Here is a 20,943-nt window from a genome sequence, read left to right as displayed (position 1 = left end):
AAAAAACCTTTCTGCTGTGATAGGCTTCGAGATAATTTTAAAATGTGCTTCTAAAAATTCCCCACCAAGACATATTCACATACAAAAATGTTCTTCAAGATACTATGCACACAGCGCCTCTTATATATCACTTGGGCAAAATATATAACAAAAACACCAAGAGTTTTTTTTAAGCAAGTTTATTACATTTGGTTCATCAGTTAGAAACAGGGAAAGATACACATGAACATACATCAGCCTGAAAAGTAAGATGGAACTAAGGTGGAAGATGATAACACCACCAACTATATGAGCAGTATAGGAGTTCCCCATCCGAAAAACACCAGTACGATCTTTTTTTATTATAGCACCAACAGATTTTGCAAATTCGGATGCGATGAGTAAATGGTATAGCAACACTTTTTTTTTGAAAGGCTGAAACAAATGTCTATAGTACATTTTGAGGTACCAGTTCCTAAACGCGCAATATCAAAGAAAGTACTGTATAATTAATCTTATACACAAGGCTGAAAAACAGAATTTAGAGGCAAATTCCCATGTCTTAAGCATGGGATAACACTATGATGCTATCTGTAGCACATCGTATATCTAGAAAATAATAGAGGAGTATTGGAATAGTTCATGGAAAAATGGTACAGAACTTGAAGTTGAAGGGCAAGTGTACGATAAGTATGTTACGTTGTTGTGATGGTCACGTTAAATTTCTTTGTAAGTCCAATGATTTGGGGATTTTCAATAGTAATCTGGCTTACTTAGGCCACAATTTAATATTTTTGGATAACATTTTCAAATGATTTAATATTTTTGGATAAGCTTTTAAAATTAGGTTTTCTAAATATTAAATCATTTTTAAAAAATCATATATAAATAAATAGACCAATATATAAAAAGATATTACAATATTAAAATATTTTTCAAACTAATAAATCATTTTAAAAGTTTCCCCAGAAATATTAAATAATTTCAAAAGCTTATCCCAAAATATTACATCGAGGCCCTAGAAAGATATTTAACAGTCGTTTGTGCTATGTGAACAGGTCAACTGTCTGTTTAAAACATTAAAAGAAATACATAGTTTACAGAGACATCTAAAGCAAAGACTATTTGTGCATCACAGTATCTAATACATGCTGTTAGATGGTTAAACACAATGTAAAATAAATGTATTTAGTCTGGTTATTTAATTCTTTTTAATGGATGCTTTTGTTGTTTTCTGTGACTTAACTTTGTCTTTTTTCCTATAAAAGAAAATATAAATAGTTTAGCTTGTAAGATATAATATAATAAGATCGTTTTCTAAAATTTTAACAGCAAGACTGCACCACTGGAATAAATATGCAATAAATAAATAAATATGATGCCCACTACATAACTCTAGAACAAACTGAAAAAATATTAAGTAGATAATGATGTAAACAATATCAACTAATGCTCTATATGCAAACCACGAGGCAATATAGATAAAATTGCAACATGAGGTCATGAAAATGCTGGCAAAATATGCACTAGGCCGCTTTTAATTGATTTTGTGTTATCTTTACTGGTCAAGGTTTTACATTTATTATACTCATACATTTATTGCATGATATTACATCTCTTTTTTAAGTGAACGGAGTGGTGCTATCCTTCTAAAGGAATAATTCATGGAATAATTAACCAAATGTTTCTTGGGACTATAAAGGTTTACTCCAACCATAAACAGTGTTCATTAAAACACTTATTTTGGTTAGAGTAACCCTTACTGACATGGATCTCCCGAAAAAAAAAAAAGAGAGAAAGAAATTAAGGGTAACATTACCTGTGATCCCTTGCCAAGTTCACTCCGCAGCCCAATCCTCCTGCGATGTCACTTGTCTTTACAGCAGAGGAGGGCGTCCCAGAGGATGGGCTGATGGGAGGACTTGGTCATGCTGCATGCATAGTTGCCAAGCATGTGTAGATTTATTATTATCCAGCCCAGAACTCTCAGGTTGCTAATGACACTCCTGGAGGTGGAGGTATACCACTGACAGCAATATGCCATAACTCAATATATGCAGCATTTCAAACTAAAAACACTGCACATACAGCCTCCAAACACAGGGACCACTTCAAAACACTGAATTTCATGGTGTTTAGAATAACCACTTAATTTTCCTCATGCTGAATGCACCCAGAAAATGAATGATGAGGTTAGTTAAATATTAAAGTCAAGGCTATTGCTATGCAATTGTATTTTATGTTAAAGGGTTACACCAGCCACCACGATCACTTTAGCGATTTGAAGTGGTCATGGTGGTAGCAGTCTGTATGAACTCTGTTCAGGCTGCCTAATGTGAGTTACAAGCAGCGCCTGCAAGGGAAAGTTCGTTCTCTATTTCCCTTCCCTTCATTTAGTAAGTACTCCCAACATTTTTTTCTAATTTCCCTCAATGGTGCTTTCCCCCACTTACTACCTCCATTCCCTCGGTGTCCAAGAGCACGTGCATGCGCTCTGAGCTAGCAAAACAGTCCAATCACAGGCTTTTTTATGAGAACCATGTGAGGCTCCTGCTGACGTCAGACGGAAGTGGGAGATTGGTGCCGAGAGCTTTGCCTGATGCTGATTACAGGTAAATTTTAAAGGTTTTATTTTTCAGCATTTCAATGTGGGGGTGGGGTTGGGCCTAATAGCAATTTAATTTAGCATAGATCATTTTAATAAAAAAAAAAAAAAACATATAGAGAACCCTATAATGTGGAATCAACTCACGCAATTAGAGCTTCTATAAGTCTTTTAACCCACTTGGCGTCTATATCAACACACACCATTCCACCTGTTTTCAGTGTAATCCTGGAAGGAAATTAAAAGGTTATAGGTTACTCAAAGGCAGTGAGTGGAAAAAGCAAATGGAGACAAATAGAGAAGAGAGAGGGGGAGTAGAAAGAAGGACAGAGAGAGAGATAAATAAAGGAGGTGTGAAGGAAGAAGTAATATAACGAATATTAGGAGCATGATGCAAAAGGACAAAGACAGTAGGGTGTCGAAGGGCAGAAAAGGAGCAGATTGAGGAAAGGAGAAAGAGGAATCAGTTGATGAAGGGAGAGAGAGTAAGCAGTTGGACGCAAGTCTCTTTTCAGCTATGTAACTATGTAACTGTGTGTGTGATTGTATGTGTGACTGTCTGCCTGTGATTGTGTGATGCTGCCTGTAACCGTGTGTGTGTGTGTGTGATTGTCTGCCCATAACTCTGTGTGTGGAGGGTACAGGGATTTTGTAGTAGGGGGCAGGGTTTTTCTATTGGGACAGGGGTCTTGTATAAGGAGGAGTGAGCAGGGGATTTGTGGAAGGGTGGCAAGACAGGGCTTTTGTAGGAGGGGGGCAGGGCAGGACAGGGGTTTTGTAGAAGGGATATGTCAGGGGTTTACAAAGTTTAAGAATTTGTGCAATATAAAAAAAATCATTTTTACATTTTGCGGGTGTTTAAAAATGTTTTTTTTGGGGGGGGGGGGGGGGGGCAAACACAGGATCCGCACCAAGTGTCAAATGCTCTAGGTACGGCTCTGAGTAATGGAGAGAGAGGGAGGAAGCAGGTTGAGTAACGGAGAGAGAGGGGGCAGGTTGGGCCCAAAATAGGGAGGTCTACAATGCGGAAAATAAGATTGTAAACATAGTAGGAGAGAATAAAAGGTCTGTTTCCTAAGTGAAAAGCTGGGCACTGGGTTGTCAGATCACCACATTTTTGCAGACACTTGAGATTTTTGCATTTTTTTTTTACATTGCTTGAATTTCAATGGCGGCACTAGACTTGGCGAGGCCTTAGGCGAAACTCAAACATGAGGCCCCCACTAACACCATTAGTGAAAATAACGGTTGACTTGTGTGTGTATAAGAAGCGGTAGATATATTAAAGGGCGGGCTTGCAGCGTTGGATGTAGAGACCTAGTCTCTGTATTCATCGTTCAGAGGCTTGCACAGTTGCGGCTCACTGTGCCGCTGCGTTGTGAGATCTCTGACTGTAGTTATGGCATAAATTGCAATAAACAAATTTACATTTAAAGTTTCTCTGAGCATGTGTATGTTTGTGTACTGCCTGTGGCCTTTGGACACTGAGTTTTTGACGAAGCTATGTTTTATGACGGTGTGTATAATGTTTGCCTTCAGTCAGTAACAGGGTGAGTAAAGGGGTAACTGTGGCAGGGTGAGTGTAAAAGAGCAAGGGGGTGAATAAGACTTGGGGCTAGAGTGGGTGAATAAAGATTGGGGCTTGAGTGTGACAGAATGATGATGGGTGAGGTGTGACATGGTTTGAAGAGAGAGTGTTACAGGGTGAGAGGAGGTGTATGACATGATTAAGGGATTATTGTGATAGGGTGAATGTAGCAGTGTGTGCGGTGAGTGTTGACAGTGTGTTTGGAGGGAGTGACAGTGTGTATGGAGGGGGTGTCAGTGTGTGCGGAGAGAGGTGACAGGGTGTTTAGAGGGGTTGACAGAGTGTGTGACATCAGTGTGAGAGGTGGAGTGACATCAGTGTGAGAGGGTGGGTGACATCAGTGTAAGAGTGGGTGACATTAGTGTGAGAGGGTGGGTGACATAGTGTGAGAGGGGGGTGACGGAGTGAGAAGGGGGGACATTAGTGTGTGAGGGGGTGACATTAGTGTGTGAGGGGGTGACATTAGTGTGTGAGGGGGTGACATTAGTGTGAAAGGGTGGGTGACATAGTGTGAGAGGGTGGGTGACATAGTGTGAGAAGGGGGTGACGGAGTGAGAAGGGGGAACATTAGTGTGTGAGGGGGTGACATTAGCGTGTGAGATGGGGTGACAGTGTGGGGGGGTGACAGAGTGAGAGGGGATGACATGTGAGAGGGAGGGTGACAGAGTGAGAGGGAGGATGGTATAGTGTGAGGGGGTGACAGTGAGAGGGGTGGTGACAGAGTGTGACGGGGTGACAGAGTAAGGGAGGTGACAAAGTGAGAGGGGGTGACAAAGTGAGAGAGGGTTACATTTGTGTAAGGGAGATGACATAGTGTGAGGAGGGTTACAGAGTGAGAGGGGGTGACATAGTGTGGGGGCATGACAGGGTGAGAGACAGAGTAAAAGTGTGGGGGGTGACAGGGTGTGCGGGCATAAAAAAGGTGAGAGGGAGGTGACATAGTGTGGGGGGGTGACTGGGTGAGAGGGGGTGACATAGTGTGGTGGGTGAGAGGGTGACAGGGGGTGACACAGTAAGAGGGGGGTGACATAGTATAAAGGGGGTGACAGGGTGAGAAGGGGGGAAAGGGAGGGGGATGAAATTTACCTTTCTTTTTCTTAGATGATTCCCTGGTGGCCCAGTGGGCTCCCTTTATCCCTGGTGGTCCGGTGGGCTCTTTGTGTCCCTTGTGATCTGGTGGGCTCTCAGGTCTGCAGCTCCGCCTGGTGCAGAGCTGCAGACCACATGGTAAATGTCTTGCGATCTCCAGTCAGAGCGTTGCTGTGGTAATCTGCGGCAACGCTCTGATTGGCTGGAGATCGTGAGACACTTCAGTCTGCAGCTCACACCCGGTGGAGCTGCAGACTGAAGGCTGGCTCTCCCCCAGAGGGACCTCGCACCCGGCAGGATAAAGGGCAAACTGCCGGGCCCCCTCCTGTGTCGGATCCTCAGTCATAGACCGTGAACCCGACAGTTCAATCTGCCCCAGACAGCGCGAGGCCTTAGGCCTAATTAGAGAGCCGCCTCTGGCTTGAAAGTACTGCCCCAATATGTGGACCTCATGAGTTCCCAATGTATATTCAATTAGCTAATCACAGCCATTCCTTTGGGATTGCAGCTGTCATTAGCACACACAATGAAGCATTTTCCTGCCTGGGACAATGCAGAATTCACAAGTGCCCTGAAACAATATGGAATTCTGGCAACCTTAGGTGGGAGAGGGGTTTGTATTAAGGCACAAGAAAAGCAGAAGGGAAACGATGACATAAGGGCTGTGAAGAAACAGCAATGCTTTGACAACTCTTTACAGGGGAAACTACTAATTACAGATGTACACTTACAAGATTTCAGCTTTTGGACAATTACTTGCAGGAGCGAAAATTTCCACCTTTTCATACTGATCAGGAGAAATGAAGCTCCTTGTCTCTTTCAAGCATTTACATTTCCGACCTGATCTGGCTGGATCTAGAGTGAAGCCTACGGTAACAGACAATATATTGTATTATTACTATTATATTTACTGTAAGTACAAAGACTTTAAAAATGATGCATTAAATATAAACACACTATTGGCATTCAGCAGCATAAAATACGGTAGTCACTGGAAAGACATGATTTACTGATTTAATCTTTGCCACCAAACCACAATGAAATGCAAAAGTGTAGTTATAGCAAAGAAAATAGATACGAATATTGTACAGTTTCTGTTGTTTGAATACTGATATAAAATAAAAATGCAAAATACAGTAATGTCAGCATGACATTGTCTCCACCCATTGCTGGATTGGTAACATATGGCCATAAGGATTTTAATTGATCATCACATTTGGTTACATTGATTGAGCTAGGAAGTCCATATTTTACTAAAAAATAGATAGGTCAACCCCATTCACTGCCTACACTGTGTGAATTAAAAATGATTACAGATTTACACTTAACCTTCATTCCACTTCAGAAAGGGTCTTCAACCAACAGAGAAATTATTTCTCAGCAAAACCCTTTTCAGTGTCACTTCCTCACACAGATGTACTATAAATTTTATCCATCACTTACCCCATTCCATGCTGTACAGCAGGAGTGCCCAAAAGGTAGATCTCCCATGATGCTTCCCATGCCTTTAGAATGACAAACCATTATGGAAGCTGTAGTTTTACAACAGCGAGGGATCTACCTTTTGGGCATACTTGCTGTACAGGATCCTGCAAAGTGCAGGATTCCTGAACAACATCCAAAGGGAAGATTAATACAGAGCGTGTGCGTTCTACACTTTACGGTATATTTGCATTCTGAAAATGCAGCTTACAATGTCTTTTGGAATGTAGATTCCTTGTTTTAGCCAGACAACAGCATTAAATATATGTGGCCCTAAAACTCAAATTAAACCATAGGGTTGGATTCAATTAGCAAAGTAAGGGGTTACTATGCTTACTGAATAGCAATTCCTCCACTAAAACTGATGGGAAAACAACTATTCAAAAGTAGAGTTAACCCTTGCTTAGCCACTCTGCTGGTATTTTTAGAATCTATATTTCCATAAATGGCTCGCCTACAGTATATCAAATTTATTTGTTTTTCAATGCAAATAATACGAGTATGCAAGAGGATAGATATCATATAACATATACTTTAACCCCTTAAGGACCAAACTTCTGGAATAAAAGGGAATCATGACATGTCACACATGTCATGTGTCCTTAAGGGGTTAAAGCCCTTGTCCTCTCATCATTATGTAAATTAACATTTTAAATTATGTACATATTATTATTGACATAACTATTTTTAGATATACGTAAACGACAATCAATATATACAATTGCTGTTTTGTCCTGTCCATAAGCAACTATGCATCCCACATTTCAGATAAATGCTTTATTTAAAAAGCAACAATTCAGTAGTAATTGTATCAATCATTACACATTGTAATATATCATGCATTTCAATTCATCAATTGACAAAATATGTACATTTGGAAAGTGGACACAAATAAATCAGAATAGAAGATACACACCTGATACAGACTGCTCAATCACAAGGATGACAAGTACATAAATGATGGCAATCACTTTCAAACTCATTTCAAAGCTTTCTAGAACGCTTTGTCACTGAAGGCAGATAAGAGGCGTTTGTGTTTTAGGATATCAAAGCACCCTGCTATTTATGTGTCAGGAAAAAGAAGAAGTACATCTTAAAAATTAAGAAATACAATGAAGACACTCCCCTCAAACACCTACAAACCACAAACAGATTTACCAGAATCACAAATTGCTCTATATTCACTAAATCTTCAGATGTGCCGAGCTGATAAAAACTGACAGAAACTTAAATCAAAACAGCTCGGCTGTGCTAAAAAAAATAATTCTAAAAACAGATAAGATGGGATTTTTTTTTCAAACTTTGCTGTTTTGACAAAACATGCAAGTTAGTGCTTAATGTTTAATTCTGAAGAAGTCACTGTACAATGAATAGAAAACAAAAATTTGGTTTATGGCCAGAGTTGTTTTTTTAAAACCCAGTGATCCATGACTGATATTGTAAGTTTGGTCAAAAATGTTCACTGTACAATGTGGGGTAACAGCTTCAAAATGTCATAGTTTTGGCAGGACCACCCTGAATCGAGGCTCATGTCCAAATGTCCTGGGATGGACTTGGTGTTAAGCATCTGTGGACACCAGAGTATTGCCACCAGTCCGCATAGCACGAGTGCACCATTCATGGTACACTGATAAACTCTAGTCTAGGCATTAAGCAAATACCATAGAACTTCAAAGTCCTCAGCACATGCTGCAATTAAATGTTCACCAGTAAATACGCTATAGTTGCTAAAATGAATTACGATTGGAACTCATTAAAAAGATCCATATATACTATCATGACCCACATGACATCAAGTGCATGTATAAAACTAACTGCCATATTGAATTGCAGTCAGTGTTGCACGTCTCAGTCATACATTGAGGGAGCAGATTTTTGTGTTCATGTAGTGTGTTCTGTTTTGGCATTTTGTGAATCAGAATTTTTTTTGTAGTTTCATAATAGTTGCATCAGAATCTAATGGTTTTGTTTAGAAGTGTGTTAAGTACGAATACTTTTTATATTTTGATTAATGACATTCCCCTCTCGCTAGTACTTATTAGTGTGAGTGAGGTAGGTAGGGTTATATTTGGGGAGGTATGGGAGGGTTGATGGTTTGGTCTTCTTACACATAGGGCCAGAAGATCGGGCTCATTTGATCCTTATTTTGAGTGGAGCCATAGAACTAGGACCCTTATGATGCTTATTTTAATTGAGGGCAAAGGAGTGAGCACTCTTTTATGCTTAATGTTTCTACGAGTTCCTATGGAGTAATTCTGCTCCGGTCAAGAAATTTTCCTATTTGATGTCACAGCAATGAATGCCAGTTAGAAAATACCATTTTTGTTTTTGTAGACTAGTGCTCCAAAGACACATTTGAACATGTTGGACTATAGTAAATCCAGTAACTGGCAGCTCTGACTGTTATAAAAAAAAAACTATTACATTCAAAGAACTTCAGACCACATTCAAGCTTAATGAATTAAGTATTATGGTTAGGGTAATAAAAATGGAGAAAGCCAAGTCCTTTTGATGAGAAGAGCAGGACACAAGCCCCAGATTCACATTTTGGGGGACCCAAACATGAAGGCACTCCATACTGTGCTAGTGTTGCTTCAAGCTGACATAATTGATAGCCTGGATATGAACAGACTTCTGCTTATTTTATGAATATTTTTGGAAGCAGCAGTCCCTGCGGATAGAGTTCTTGATGTGGAATGGTATATTTAGTTAATAATCCTGAGTTAAGCATTAGACACTGGGTTGAACCAAGTTCAAGTTTTAAATCTGCTTTTACACTCCTAATTTTATGGTGTACACTATTGTGTTTATTCTCTTTTCTACATATACAGAGAGGATCTACATCACCTAGATATCCCTGAGTGAGGTTCATACTACTCCATGCTAGATATGAGGAGCCATTATCCATGTTCCTGAATATGTGTAAATTTATATCCACTTACTTCTGGAATTTTAAACTCACGTTTACTACAATATAATGTTTTATTTTGCTCCTTTTATATATCTACGAGACCCTCTACTACAAGGACTCTCGATTACACAGGTGCCACTTTATCCCAAGGTGGGGATCATACCGCAAGGTGGGGATCTAACATTTAAATGCTTAAGTCTGGATTATTGCTCCTAAAAGTGTAAATGCTCTTCTTACTAATTGGTATTCCTCAACAATAGACTCAAACATACTACACTATTATTTACTGTATTCTCTTCTTGTTGTTATATATACTCACTAAGGAAAACCCAGGTGCTACACCTATTCTTCTGTTTTATCTTCTGTTTTATCTACACCTACTCTTCTGCCCAGCACTCAGAGGCTTCAATGCAAAGTATGGGTGAATGGAGTAACACCACTCACTGGACAGTAATACAAACATTGAGACAGGCAGCACATGTTCTGAATGATGTGATATCACTTCCTGGGACATGTGCAGCTACAAGCAAAAAGAGATGGTTTTGTGTTAGCATCTTTGTGTGAGGATCTTTAGAAAACATTAGAAAAACATAAAACACTTTCTGAACAATAGCAGTGTGCACTGATTTGAGATTGTCATTTGTAACAAAGTGTGAAATTTAAAGGATTTCTCTCCCTGATGTGTTTCATATGTACTCTTTCTTTTTGTTTTTCAAAATGTGCAGATTTAAATAGAAATTGTCACTTTTTAAAAAGTAACATCCCTCTATTATAAGTTAACGTCCTCTTGGCTGTCAACCAGACAACCAATCTTGTTACTTCCTGTTTGTCTAGATCAGAAAACAGGCAATTCCCCAGAGCACCTGCCTTGTAAAAACTTCTCATTTGAGTTGCATTGGGAAGTCTGTGATTGGCCAGCCAGAGAAAGTCTGGGCTGAGTGAGGAACATATTTTGTATTTGTATGCACTGCGACTATTTTTATTCATAATATATGTTCCTATTTTAAAATGACACTATAGAACCACTACACATAAATGTAGTGGTTCTGGTGTCTATAGCACGTTCCTACAGGCCCAGCAATATAAACACTGCCTTTTCACTCAGACGGCCACTTGAGGTGCTTCCTGTGTCATTGATGCATAGATTGCACACTCTGCATGGAGATTCTGAACACTTCCCACTGATTGAGTGCATCTCTACGAGGAGATGCTAATTGGTGCAGTACAGTGTTATGCCACGCATGTGCATTAGCCTCTCACTGCTTTCCTACTTTAAATTGGATAGGTTGAGATCAGGGCCGGACTGGCCCACCGGGATACCGGGGAATTTCCCTGTGGGCCGGTGGACTTGGGACCGGCAGTGCAGCACCTGACACATTTATTTTTTCCTCCTGAGCTTGAAGTGTGCTTGTGTGTGTGTCAGTGAGCTTGTAGTAAGCTTGTGTTTGTCAGTGAGCTTGTAGTGTGCTTGTTTTTGTCAGTGAGCATGTAATGTGCTTGTGTATATCAGTGAGCTTGTAGTGTGCTTTTGTGTATCAGTGAGCTTGCCTGTAATAAGCTTGCATAGGCGTGCACAGCCTATTTCATTAGGGTGTGCACCCTAAAGCACAAACACACGCCTTGTGTATATGTATGTATGTATGTATATAATAATAATATATATATATATACACACACACAGATATGTATACACTGCTGTGTGTGTGTGCTGTTAGTGTGCTGTGTGAGGGTGGCGTGAGGGTGCTGTGTGTGTGTTTGTGTGTGTAAGGGTGCTGTGTGTGAGAGTGCTGTTAGTGTGATGTATGTGTGAGGGTGCTGTTTGTGTGCTGTGTGTGAGGGTGCTGGTAGTGTACTGTGTGTGTGAGGGTGTTTGTGTGTGTGTGTGTGTTTGTTATGGTCCTGTTAGTGTGCTGTGTGAGGGTGCTGTTTGTGTGATGTGTGTGTGTGAGGGTGCTGTTTGTGTGCTGTGTGTGGGTGTCGTGTATTTGTGAGGGTGCTGTTAGTGTGCTGTGTGTGAGGGTGCTATTTGTGTGTGAGTATGCTGTTTGTGTGCTGTGTGTGTGTTTGTGAGGGTATTGTGTGTGAAGGTGCTGTGTGTTTGTGAGGGTGCTGTGTGTGTGTGTGTTTGTGAGGGTGCCGTTAGTGTACTGTGTGTGTGAGGGTGCTGTGTGTGTGTGGGTGCTGTTTGTGTGCTGTATGTGTGAGGGTGCTGTATGAGTGTGTGTGCTGTATGTTTGGAGGGATTGTGGGGGTGGAGATGGGGGCAAATTAGTAAATATCCCCCCTCCCTTCTTACCTTATGTAGGGAGAGGGGATCCTTGCTGCCATGTGCCATCCCTGGTGGTCCAGTGGAGAGTGAACTCTAGTCTGCGGGGCTAGAGTTCACTCTCCCGAGATCTGAGCGTTACCGCGGCAACGCTCAGATCTCGAGAGAGGAACCCGACGGAGCTGCTGGTTAGAGCTCCCACGGGTTCTCTGCTGCCTCCCTCCATGCTGTTGTGAGCTTGTGTATGGGGCAGGGAGCTTGTATGTGTCAGTGCGCTTGCCTGTAGTAAACCTGTGTGGGTCAGAGAGCTTCTGTGTGTCAGTGAGCTTGTGTGGATTAGAGCACTTCTGTGTTTGTGATTAGTGAGCTTGTGTGGGTCAGAGAGCTTATGTGTGTCGTGAGCTTGTGTGGATTAGAGCACTTCTGTGTTTGTGATTAGTGAGCTTGTGTGGGTCAGAGAGGTTATGTGTGTCATGAGCTTGTCTGTAGTAAGCTTGTGTTTGTCACTGAGTTTGTCTGTAGTGTGCTTGAGTGAATGTTTGTCAGTGAACTTGTGTGTAGCAGTAAGCTTATCTGTAGTGAGCTTGTGCATGGGTCAAAGAGCGCTTATGTCTATCGGTGACCTTGTCTGTAGTGAGCTTGCTTGTGTCAGTGAGCCTGTCCGTAGCGAGCTTGTGTGTGTCAGTGAGCTTTTCTGTAGTCAGTGTGTGTTTTGTGTGTGTGTGTGTGTGTGTGCCATTGAATGTGTGTGATTTATTAATGTGGAACATGCTTTTTAATATATATATATTTGCTGAAATTATACAATTGACACACTGATGCCGATATCGGAATGAAGGATTGCCCTGCTTAAAGAATTGACCCCAAGCAGGGCCAATCACAACAGACAGGGGGCGGCCTGAAGGGTGGGGCTGTAGGTCATGGGGCTGTAGATCATCTGGAGCGAGGGGCTGTAGGTAAGACAAAATTCTTCCAAAGCATATACATATAAAAAAATACAAGCATACTATGTGACACAATGAATTAGAGGGCTGGAATTATTTTTCTCCACGGCTGCTTTCTGTTCCGAGTCCAGCCCTAGCTGAGATAATCAAGTTTGATGATCGCCAGCCATGGCGAGACAGGCGCGGAGTGGGAAAAAAGATAAGCAAACTCAACATTTTACTGAGATTGGAGTGGGGATGGTCACCTAGTTAGTTAAACACTATAGTGTCAGGAATACATAAGAAAGAATTATGTCATTCTCTTGTGGTTTTTATAGATATTTTTGCTAAATTGTGTTTTGTGTGATTTTAATCTACTTTATGCTTAAATAACAAACTTTCCAAGTAATTCAATATTTGTAACTAACTTCCCAAATGTTTTTTCTACAAAAATACCCATAGATTGTAGTGCTGACTAATGTAGATAAATCATTTGGAAAGTTTCCCTAACAGTATTGAATCATTTGGAAACCTAACTAAATTGATGCATTATTTGGTGTGAGCTAAAACGCCATGTTTATTAATTGTCTTGGTAGTGGCTTGTGTGTATATAGGTGTGGGTGGTGTTAAATGGGATTTTTTAAAATTATTATTAAAAGTGTGTTTTGCCTCCTTTTTGTCAGGAATAGGGGGAATCCTAACACAGAGTGTAAGTAAAGTAGTAACGTACCGGACCTTAGAATGGCCGGACTGATGTTACTGAAAGAAAGAGAATAAACAGGACGAGCCGAGGTCAGGGAAGCCAGAGGTAGGACAAAACGAGAATAACAAGCCGGGTCAAACGGATACCAGAGAGAAGAATAGTCAAGACAAGCCGAAGTTCAAAACCAGAAATATACCAAGAATATAACGCGCTATCGGGACCAAGAGGAACCACAACAGGGCAAAGATCCTAACTCATGGGAGCCTTTTTATATTGTGACTGGATCTGTCTGGGATGATAACCACGCCCCCCAAAACGGCATTTTTCGGATGTTTGGGTGATTAATAACGTCATTTGGCTCCGCCCCTTTCCTGTATTTTGGTTCCACCCCTTTTTCGCATCATAAAAAGGGGCTGGGCTATCGCAGCCGGCTCGAAAATGACTAAAGTTGCTGGAAGATTGCCAGGTCATGTCCCCAGAGTCTTGCAGATGAACTACACTGTGACCAGACTCCTGAGTCTCTACAAAAGGTACCCTGACACTTTTTTTGTAGATATCATTTTATTAAAGAATTTTGTCAAAAAATGATATTGTTTCCAAAGATAAAATTAGTGTTGAGTACGAAGAAACACGCAGGTTTCAGATATTAGGGATAATGACATATATCGAGATCACAAATCTCCAACTGAACAATAAGAAGCAAGACACGCAGGTCTCAAAATAAGAGTGAATATATAACACATGAGTACATATCTGTATGACACCTTTACACATTGAGTGTAGCCTTCAATGTAACCTATCGGTCTTCACGTAATAAACAGCTTCTTCCCTTCCTTCCCCCCATCCCTCCTCCCACGCCCATCCACCTTTCACCTTTCAGTCTCCCCTCCCTTTTTTCCCCCCTCTGTCTATACAAAGAAGTTATGAAAAAAAAAATCACAGATAGGTCATGTAGAACTTCAAGTCACATAGCTGAAACCTATTTGCTGGATATAACCAAATTGCAACATATCAATATTTAATCATAGTAGATGTTAGTGAAAATGTATCTTGGATCAATGTGGGGATCCAAGGTGAGTGCCAGAGTGCCACACCGTGTCGCACCCCTCCTCTGCTGGTGTATTCAATTCAGGTTCTCCACAGTTCTATGTGTCTACTGCCTTGTCCCATGTCAGAGTCCAGCATCAGCAGAGTGAATCTCCTCAATCCGCTTGTGCCATTGTTCAAGTCTTCCAGAGGGCAGGCACTAGTACTATGGCAGCATCAATTAAGTGTCTCAGAATGGATTTCATGTGCTTTGAGATCAGGGAAGGTGTAGAATGTAACAGTATTTGTTCTATAGTTAAAGGTGGTGTGTCGCCTAAGATTACCGCAATTTGGGTTTTTACCATGTCCCAGAATGGGGTTATGCAAGGGCAATCCTACACATCTCTAGCAAGTGGCCGGTATATTTGGGAAAATCCTATGTAGAAGAACTGGAGTTCTATAGCACTGTGACAAAAGCTTATAGTTAACTTTTTGGTAGTGGGTGCTTACCGAAGTTTTGTGATGTAGGATTAGTATATTTTCCCATTGGGCGTTAGTGAACATAGACCCTGAAATGTGTTTCCATTATCATTTGAAAGTGTTTTTACAGCTGAAATCACCCACCAAGACATGCTGAGAGAGGAGAGAAATCACCTCGTTCAGAGTGGTTTTGTCGAGACAGAGTTTCTCATATCGCATAAGGTCTCTGTGAATGGATGCTCTGTCAGTGAATGAGTTGTAGAAACATTGTAATTGTGTGTATCGGAACATTTGTATGCGTGTTGAGGAAGGGTTATTAGTAAGTTCTGATAAGGATTTCAGTCCCTTGGTGTCAAGAACAGTGTGTATTGGGATAAAGTTCTTTTCTCCCAGAAATCCCTAAATTGTAGATGTCATACTTCCACACAGGGTTCAATTGTTGGTTAGTGGTATCATCAAGCTCGGATTCGGGGATAGGGGAGTAGCTTTTCGGATGGAGGTCCAGATCTTCAGGGTTGGAATTGCTGGTGACATAGGATTGGAATTATCAAGCGGAGTAATATGGGATGTCCATATGTCAGCAAACATATATGAGTCTCAAAATGCCTCATCCACTGCGATCCATTGTTGATGTTGAGAACGGGAGTGCGATTCCAATATTCGCTGGATGCGTGATGGTACTCCCGAAAGTCCGGCTAGGCCCCCCCAATGATGGGGCAAACACAGTATCTCATGTCTGAGCCTCGTTCTACTGCCTTTCCATACATAACGTATAACTGCTGATCTCAAAGAAGAGAAAAATGTTATGGGTAGCAACAACGCCAATATTTGGGCCAAATATAAAAGCCAAGGTAGTATCTTTATGACAGCTATACTACCTATCGACGAGATATGCTTATAATTCCAATTGCGTAAGTTCTGGAGTATCTTAGTGAGAAGTGGTGTAAAGTTGGCCTTATATAGATCGCGTGGATCTGTTGTGACCAATATTCCAAGGTATTTAATTTTGGATTCGAACCAATGGAATGGCAAGTGTGTGCAGAGATAGCCACGCTCTCTGCTTGGGGTCTTAGGCTGAGGACCTCACATTTGGACATGTTCAGCTTGAGGCCAGAAGCTGACCATAAGTCTGAAATTCTTGCATCAGACATGGCAATGTAATTCTAGGTTGTGTGATGAAGAACAGCATATCATCAGTGTACACTGCAATTATATGCATGGAGTGTCTGGAACTAAAACCAGTGATGTAATTATTGCTTCGAGGAGTGGTTCCAGGGACAGGATGCATAATAGTGGGGACAAAGGGCATCCATGTCTTGTCCCGTTGCGGATTGGTAATGTATCAGTGAGATTCCTATTTACTCGGACTCATGTGCTGTAGAGAGCTTCAATCCAAGCAAGTAGTTTAGGGCCAAAACCTATACCTTGCAGCGTTGCCGATAAAAATGTCCAGTCCACCCGGTCAAATGCTTTTTCTGCATCAGTTGGGAATAGGAGCATTTGCTCCCTCCTCTTTTGTGTGAGGTGCTTTATGGAGAAAACTGTGTTTTGCCCCTTTCATACAGTAAAGCAAGTGACGAGGTCGCCTGGGAGTGGTGGTGTTCATGACAGGGCCTGTCAAGTTTTCTTTTTAGTTTAGTTTTTCTTTCCTTATGTCCATTGTTTCATAAGGATCCCGCCACTTACTTTTATATATATTTAATATCTTCACTGACAGTTCTCAGTGTTTGGGCTGCACATTTTATCTTCCTCTTTCCAAGATGTCTGCACTTTGTCTTTGTCTTCTAATTAGAAAGTAAAAAGTATAACCCAGATTTTGTATGTCACTCATTGCATGTCCAACGTTGACACCTTATGGCTATGTGTCTTGTTTGATGCTATCTACTGTACTAAAACAAAAATAAAAATTGTCCAATAAAACCAACAGCGTAGCTTAGCCAGTGTAAGCTGAGTTGCTGATTTGACTCTGCCACCACATGCGGTCACTGTCCTCTTATTATCAATGGGACAGAGGGATGTCTACAGCTCACACTTATGGAATATGTCTAGGAAGTTACTTTGGGAAAAAGAATGTTGCATGGCTAAAGGTAACCATCTTATTCTTTTTTTTTTAGCAAAATTATTTTGATTTGAAAGTGAAAAACACAGCATGATTATGTGTTCAAAATCTAGCAAATGCAACTACAATTTGTTGATGCCTTAAGGGACACTACACAGCCCAAATACATAATAAATAAAAATCACTATTTAGTATATATGCCCCAAATGATAACTTGCATGCATGTAATTATGCATTTTTTAATTGAGGTGTAGCTAAAAACTGCTTGCAAAACCGGCAGATTGTTTGTCTGCTGTCTTTGCAAGGCCTCCCCTTCTAACTTGGCCCACACTTTCTGTGGCTGTCCAATCACAGACTTCCCAGTGCAGCTCAATGAGAAGTCTTTGCAAAGCAGGTGCTCTGAGCAAGTGCTGCCTCTTACCTGGAAGTAACAGGACACAATCTTCAAACATAAATATTTTCAACAGGGGGGGCGGGGCCGGACCGCCGAGCTGGCTGGTCGCATGCAGGACCAGCTCCTGCAGCATAAGCTTAAACGCAGATTTACAACCACTAATTTGGGCACAAACCCTACCGGCACCGGTGGCCCTTGCCGGGCAGAGAGCCCTAGGATCCAGGGTGAGGCTGGCCCAACAGGCTACAGTCCCCTGGAGGAGGAATCCTACCCGACGTTCTACAGGCCTACTCCGGAGGCGGGCGGGGCGGACGGCCGCTGCCTTGCCGCTTGCTGTTCGGGGCTCAAAGTCGGGCCCGCTGGGATACCGGTCCCGTTCCCCCCCCTCTGGACCGGGGGGGTGATCCCGGTCTACGCCCTCGAGATCTGATCGCCTACAAGTACTTCAGGCGAAGCAGCAGGACCGCTAGGACCCACGCTCCAGGCAGTGACTCCAAAATGGCGGAGGCCATGCGGGATGGCGCTGAGCTGCTTAACCACTGCAGCAGTATATAGAGCGGAATGCATACATCGCAGGTACAGACCCATACAGCAACCATCCAACTGCAAACTCCCTTGAACCCTGGGAAGCCTCCCACCCTCACTGAGACAGGACCCTCAGACAGCCCCCACAAGATCCTGGTATACCCTCATTGCAGAGAACCGAATCGCCCCACAGGGACTTCTGTGCCCCACAACCACCGCTGCACTAAGGGGCTTACCTGACAAGTGGAGAAGCTAAAATCGATCATCCACACCCCTGTTGTCGGAGAAAAGCTCACAGGCGGAAGGGGCATAGCAGAGGGCTTGACAAGCACTCAGCAACCAGCCACAGACCATGCTCCCTGACACCAAAGATCAGCAGCTGCAGGGGACACCTCTTATTCATCTAAAGCAGGACTTTTTCAATCTGACACTATCTTGCCTCCATCTTTTCCACTGGAACTATGTACCACCACCACATGAGATCCGATGCCTGGAGATATCCTCCATCAACATACTCACCTATGGTCCACACTGTACACACGGGCACACAGCTTGTTAACATAACCAGTCATTTTTTTTTTCTGATGTGTTTTTTTTTTATATATGTGTTTTTGTTTCTTTAGATAACTGTTATTTACTGGATACCTAAAGTATGGTAGATTAACCCGACAAACGCAGGATTTACATAAACTCACTTAATCTCTCGTACCAATGTGACTTAACTAGCGACAGACACAATGCTTGACACATGACCTAATTGTCTACTCAATGCAGGATATGACTGGTTAGACAGCCTGTTATTGCTCGGAGTACTTATGCCACACTCGAGCATGATAAAGCGCGACTAATCCTAGGGCCTGAGGCTAAAGCGACGACATATAACACACTCACTAACCTAACGCTATTGTTGATAAACGACTGAAGAACCCCTTATGACCAACCAGCATGTACCCAGCTTGATTTAGTTACTCTCACTATATGTATACATGTGCATGCCTCCTAAATGCTACTTAACAGCTTACTAGCTACCATCTTGTTTAAACTATGTTTTAATATTTGTTTTAAGCATCAATAGGACCCTAGCGTCTGTCTACAAGGCGAAATAAGCTCTCTGTTTTGCGTTTTGTAAACATATCTAGTATAAATGTCAATCTATACAAGCTAAGCAGCTGTACACCTAAATATAAAAATGTGCTGAAGAAGCGAAATGAAACCAGCGAAAACTCATGATGTTCAATACCCTATGTAATCTGTTTCACTGTGTTTTATGCCTGTTCTTGCATTCGTTATTGTGACGGTGCGGGACGACTTGTTCACTTACGCACAATAAAAATAAAGAATTAAAAAAAAAAAAATATTTTCAACAAGCTAAAGTGCTTTAGGTGTCTGGTGTCTCTTTAAGCATTGCCTGTTTAAATGTAAGTCCTAGTAAGGGTTACTATAACAAAAAAACAGAGTTGTATTAAAACACTGCTTTTTTGGGTAGAGTAACCTTTTAAAGGAGCCCTTTAAACACTAAGAAATCTGTGATACACTTTGTATTGTTTAGCCCATAGAAAGCTGAAAAGTTTTTGAATGCTAAATTTGACCTATAAAAAAATAACTGTTTTGCAGTGCTCTGCATCTTAACACTGTCACCTCTACCCAACCTGGTCATTCTGACTCGTTCATGAGCAGGGTTACATGATGTCACTGCTTCATAAAATTAGTCTTTAAAAAAAAAAATTCTCCACAGTTCACACATCATCAGGAAGAACATCAAAGCTGTTGATGAGTAATTATGGTTTAGATATCATTTGTTTGCAATGTTACTAAACATTGGTGGCTTGCTCAGTTTCCTTTCCAGCTAATGGAAGGAGAGACTGGCACACAACTTTGTTGGTTAATGTTTTACTTGTTTATGTTTTTTTTATTAGTCATCTAACATTCCTACGTAAGATGTTTGGGTTTTTATCAGCTTCAGCATAGCCTCAAGGGCTCGTGCTAAGTGTTTCCCACTGCAAGGAGACTTGTCTCCACAAATTAACTTATGTCATTTGACTCATTTCTCACATACATGTATAATTACAGGCAGGCAGTTCATGTAAATAAGATAAAATGTCATTTTGGAAAGTATGGTTAAAGGCTGAAGGTGGCAATGGAGGAGTCCCGGTGCTGGAAACAAGATGAGTCATATTTATTTAGATTCATATTTACATGGTAAATTGAGTGTGAATTACTCCTTTATACCTTCCCCTCCTGATATTCAAAAAGCTGTCAAAATCCTGCTTTTTATTCCATATCAAAATGTATATGCACTCTTGACGTACACTCCAGATTGGATCATGACCCAGACAGGATTAGGGAAGTGGAAGGCACATTTTTCTGATATCAGCCCAGAGACCTCCTTATTACACACTAAACAGTTCCAACTACTACTCATGGTCTCCTCTCAAGATATGTTCCTAAAAACCATGCATTATACCTATTAATCACCTCACCACCTCCACATAATGGCTAGAAAGGATTTAGTGACTTGTTTCAAATGCCCACATACAAACGCGGTCTTACATCACTGTATGTGGAGGTTTACCCTGATTATGTCCTTCTCTAAAACTGTAATGTTTTACATTGCAGGATTAAGGGGACTGTGACACTGCACGCAGGTAGATAGATTTTGTCAAGATTTACTGCACATTTAGTTTTTTTTATGAATGAGATAATTAGCTGTTAGTACAATATGTCTACGCTGAAAAACAAGGATATGCAAATCAACTAATTAACTAGGCATGGAGATTAGTGCACATTTATAGTTAAGGACGGGCTTGATATAAGAAAATAAAAGATAACTTGAAGATGTCTAGTAATACTGACATAGGAAAATTTCCACATGGTGATATAGAGTACGCTACAATAAACATTCCATGAAAGCTT

At 41.2% G+C, this 20,943-nt stretch overlaps 1 protein-coding gene across 1 annotated transcript; it reads right to left on the bottom strand.

The window, feature by feature from the left end:
• Positions 1-949: 949 nt before the first annotated feature.
• Positions 950-7,764, bottom strand: LOC134565687 (C-X-C motif chemokine 10-like). Its single transcript, XM_063425326.1, has 4 exons — positions 7,660-7,764; positions 5,993-6,128; positions 2,732-2,812; positions 950-1,238 (listed from the first exon to the last, which is right to left on the bottom strand). Exons 1-4 carry the CDS (start codon positions 7,724-7,726, stop codon positions 1,181-1,183), a joined length of 342 nt encoding a protein of 113 aa, XP_063281396.1. The 5' UTR covers positions 7,727-7,764; the 3' UTR covers positions 950-1,180.
• Between the last annotated feature and the right edge of the window lie 13,179 nt (positions 7,765-20,943).

The sequence above is a fragment of the Pelobates fuscus genome, chromosome 6 (assembly GCF_036172605.1).
Source record: "Pelobates fuscus isolate aPelFus1 chromosome 6, aPelFus1.pri, whole genome shotgun sequence".
Taxonomy (NCBI): Eukaryota; Metazoa; Chordata; class Amphibia; order Anura; family Pelobatidae; genus Pelobates; species Pelobates fuscus.
The sequence above is the reverse complement of the archived record's forward strand: the minus strand, read 5'-3'. Positions and strand labels throughout refer to the sequence as shown.

Bases quoted from the DNA above. Each gene is read 5' to 3' on its own strand.
- LOC134565687 (XM_063425326.1), bottom strand. From the start codon at position 7,726: ATGAGTTTGAAAGTGATTGCCATCATTTATGTACTTGTCATCCTTGTG. The intron at 2,813-5,992 runs GTAAGTGTACAT...ATTTCCTTCCAG, and splicing joins TGTCCAAAAGCTGAAATCTT to GATTACACTGAAAACAGGTG. The intron at 1,239-2,731 runs GTGAGTTGATTC...TTTCTTTTATAG, and splicing joins CTTATAGAAGCTCTAATTGC to GAAAAAAGACAAAGTTAAGT.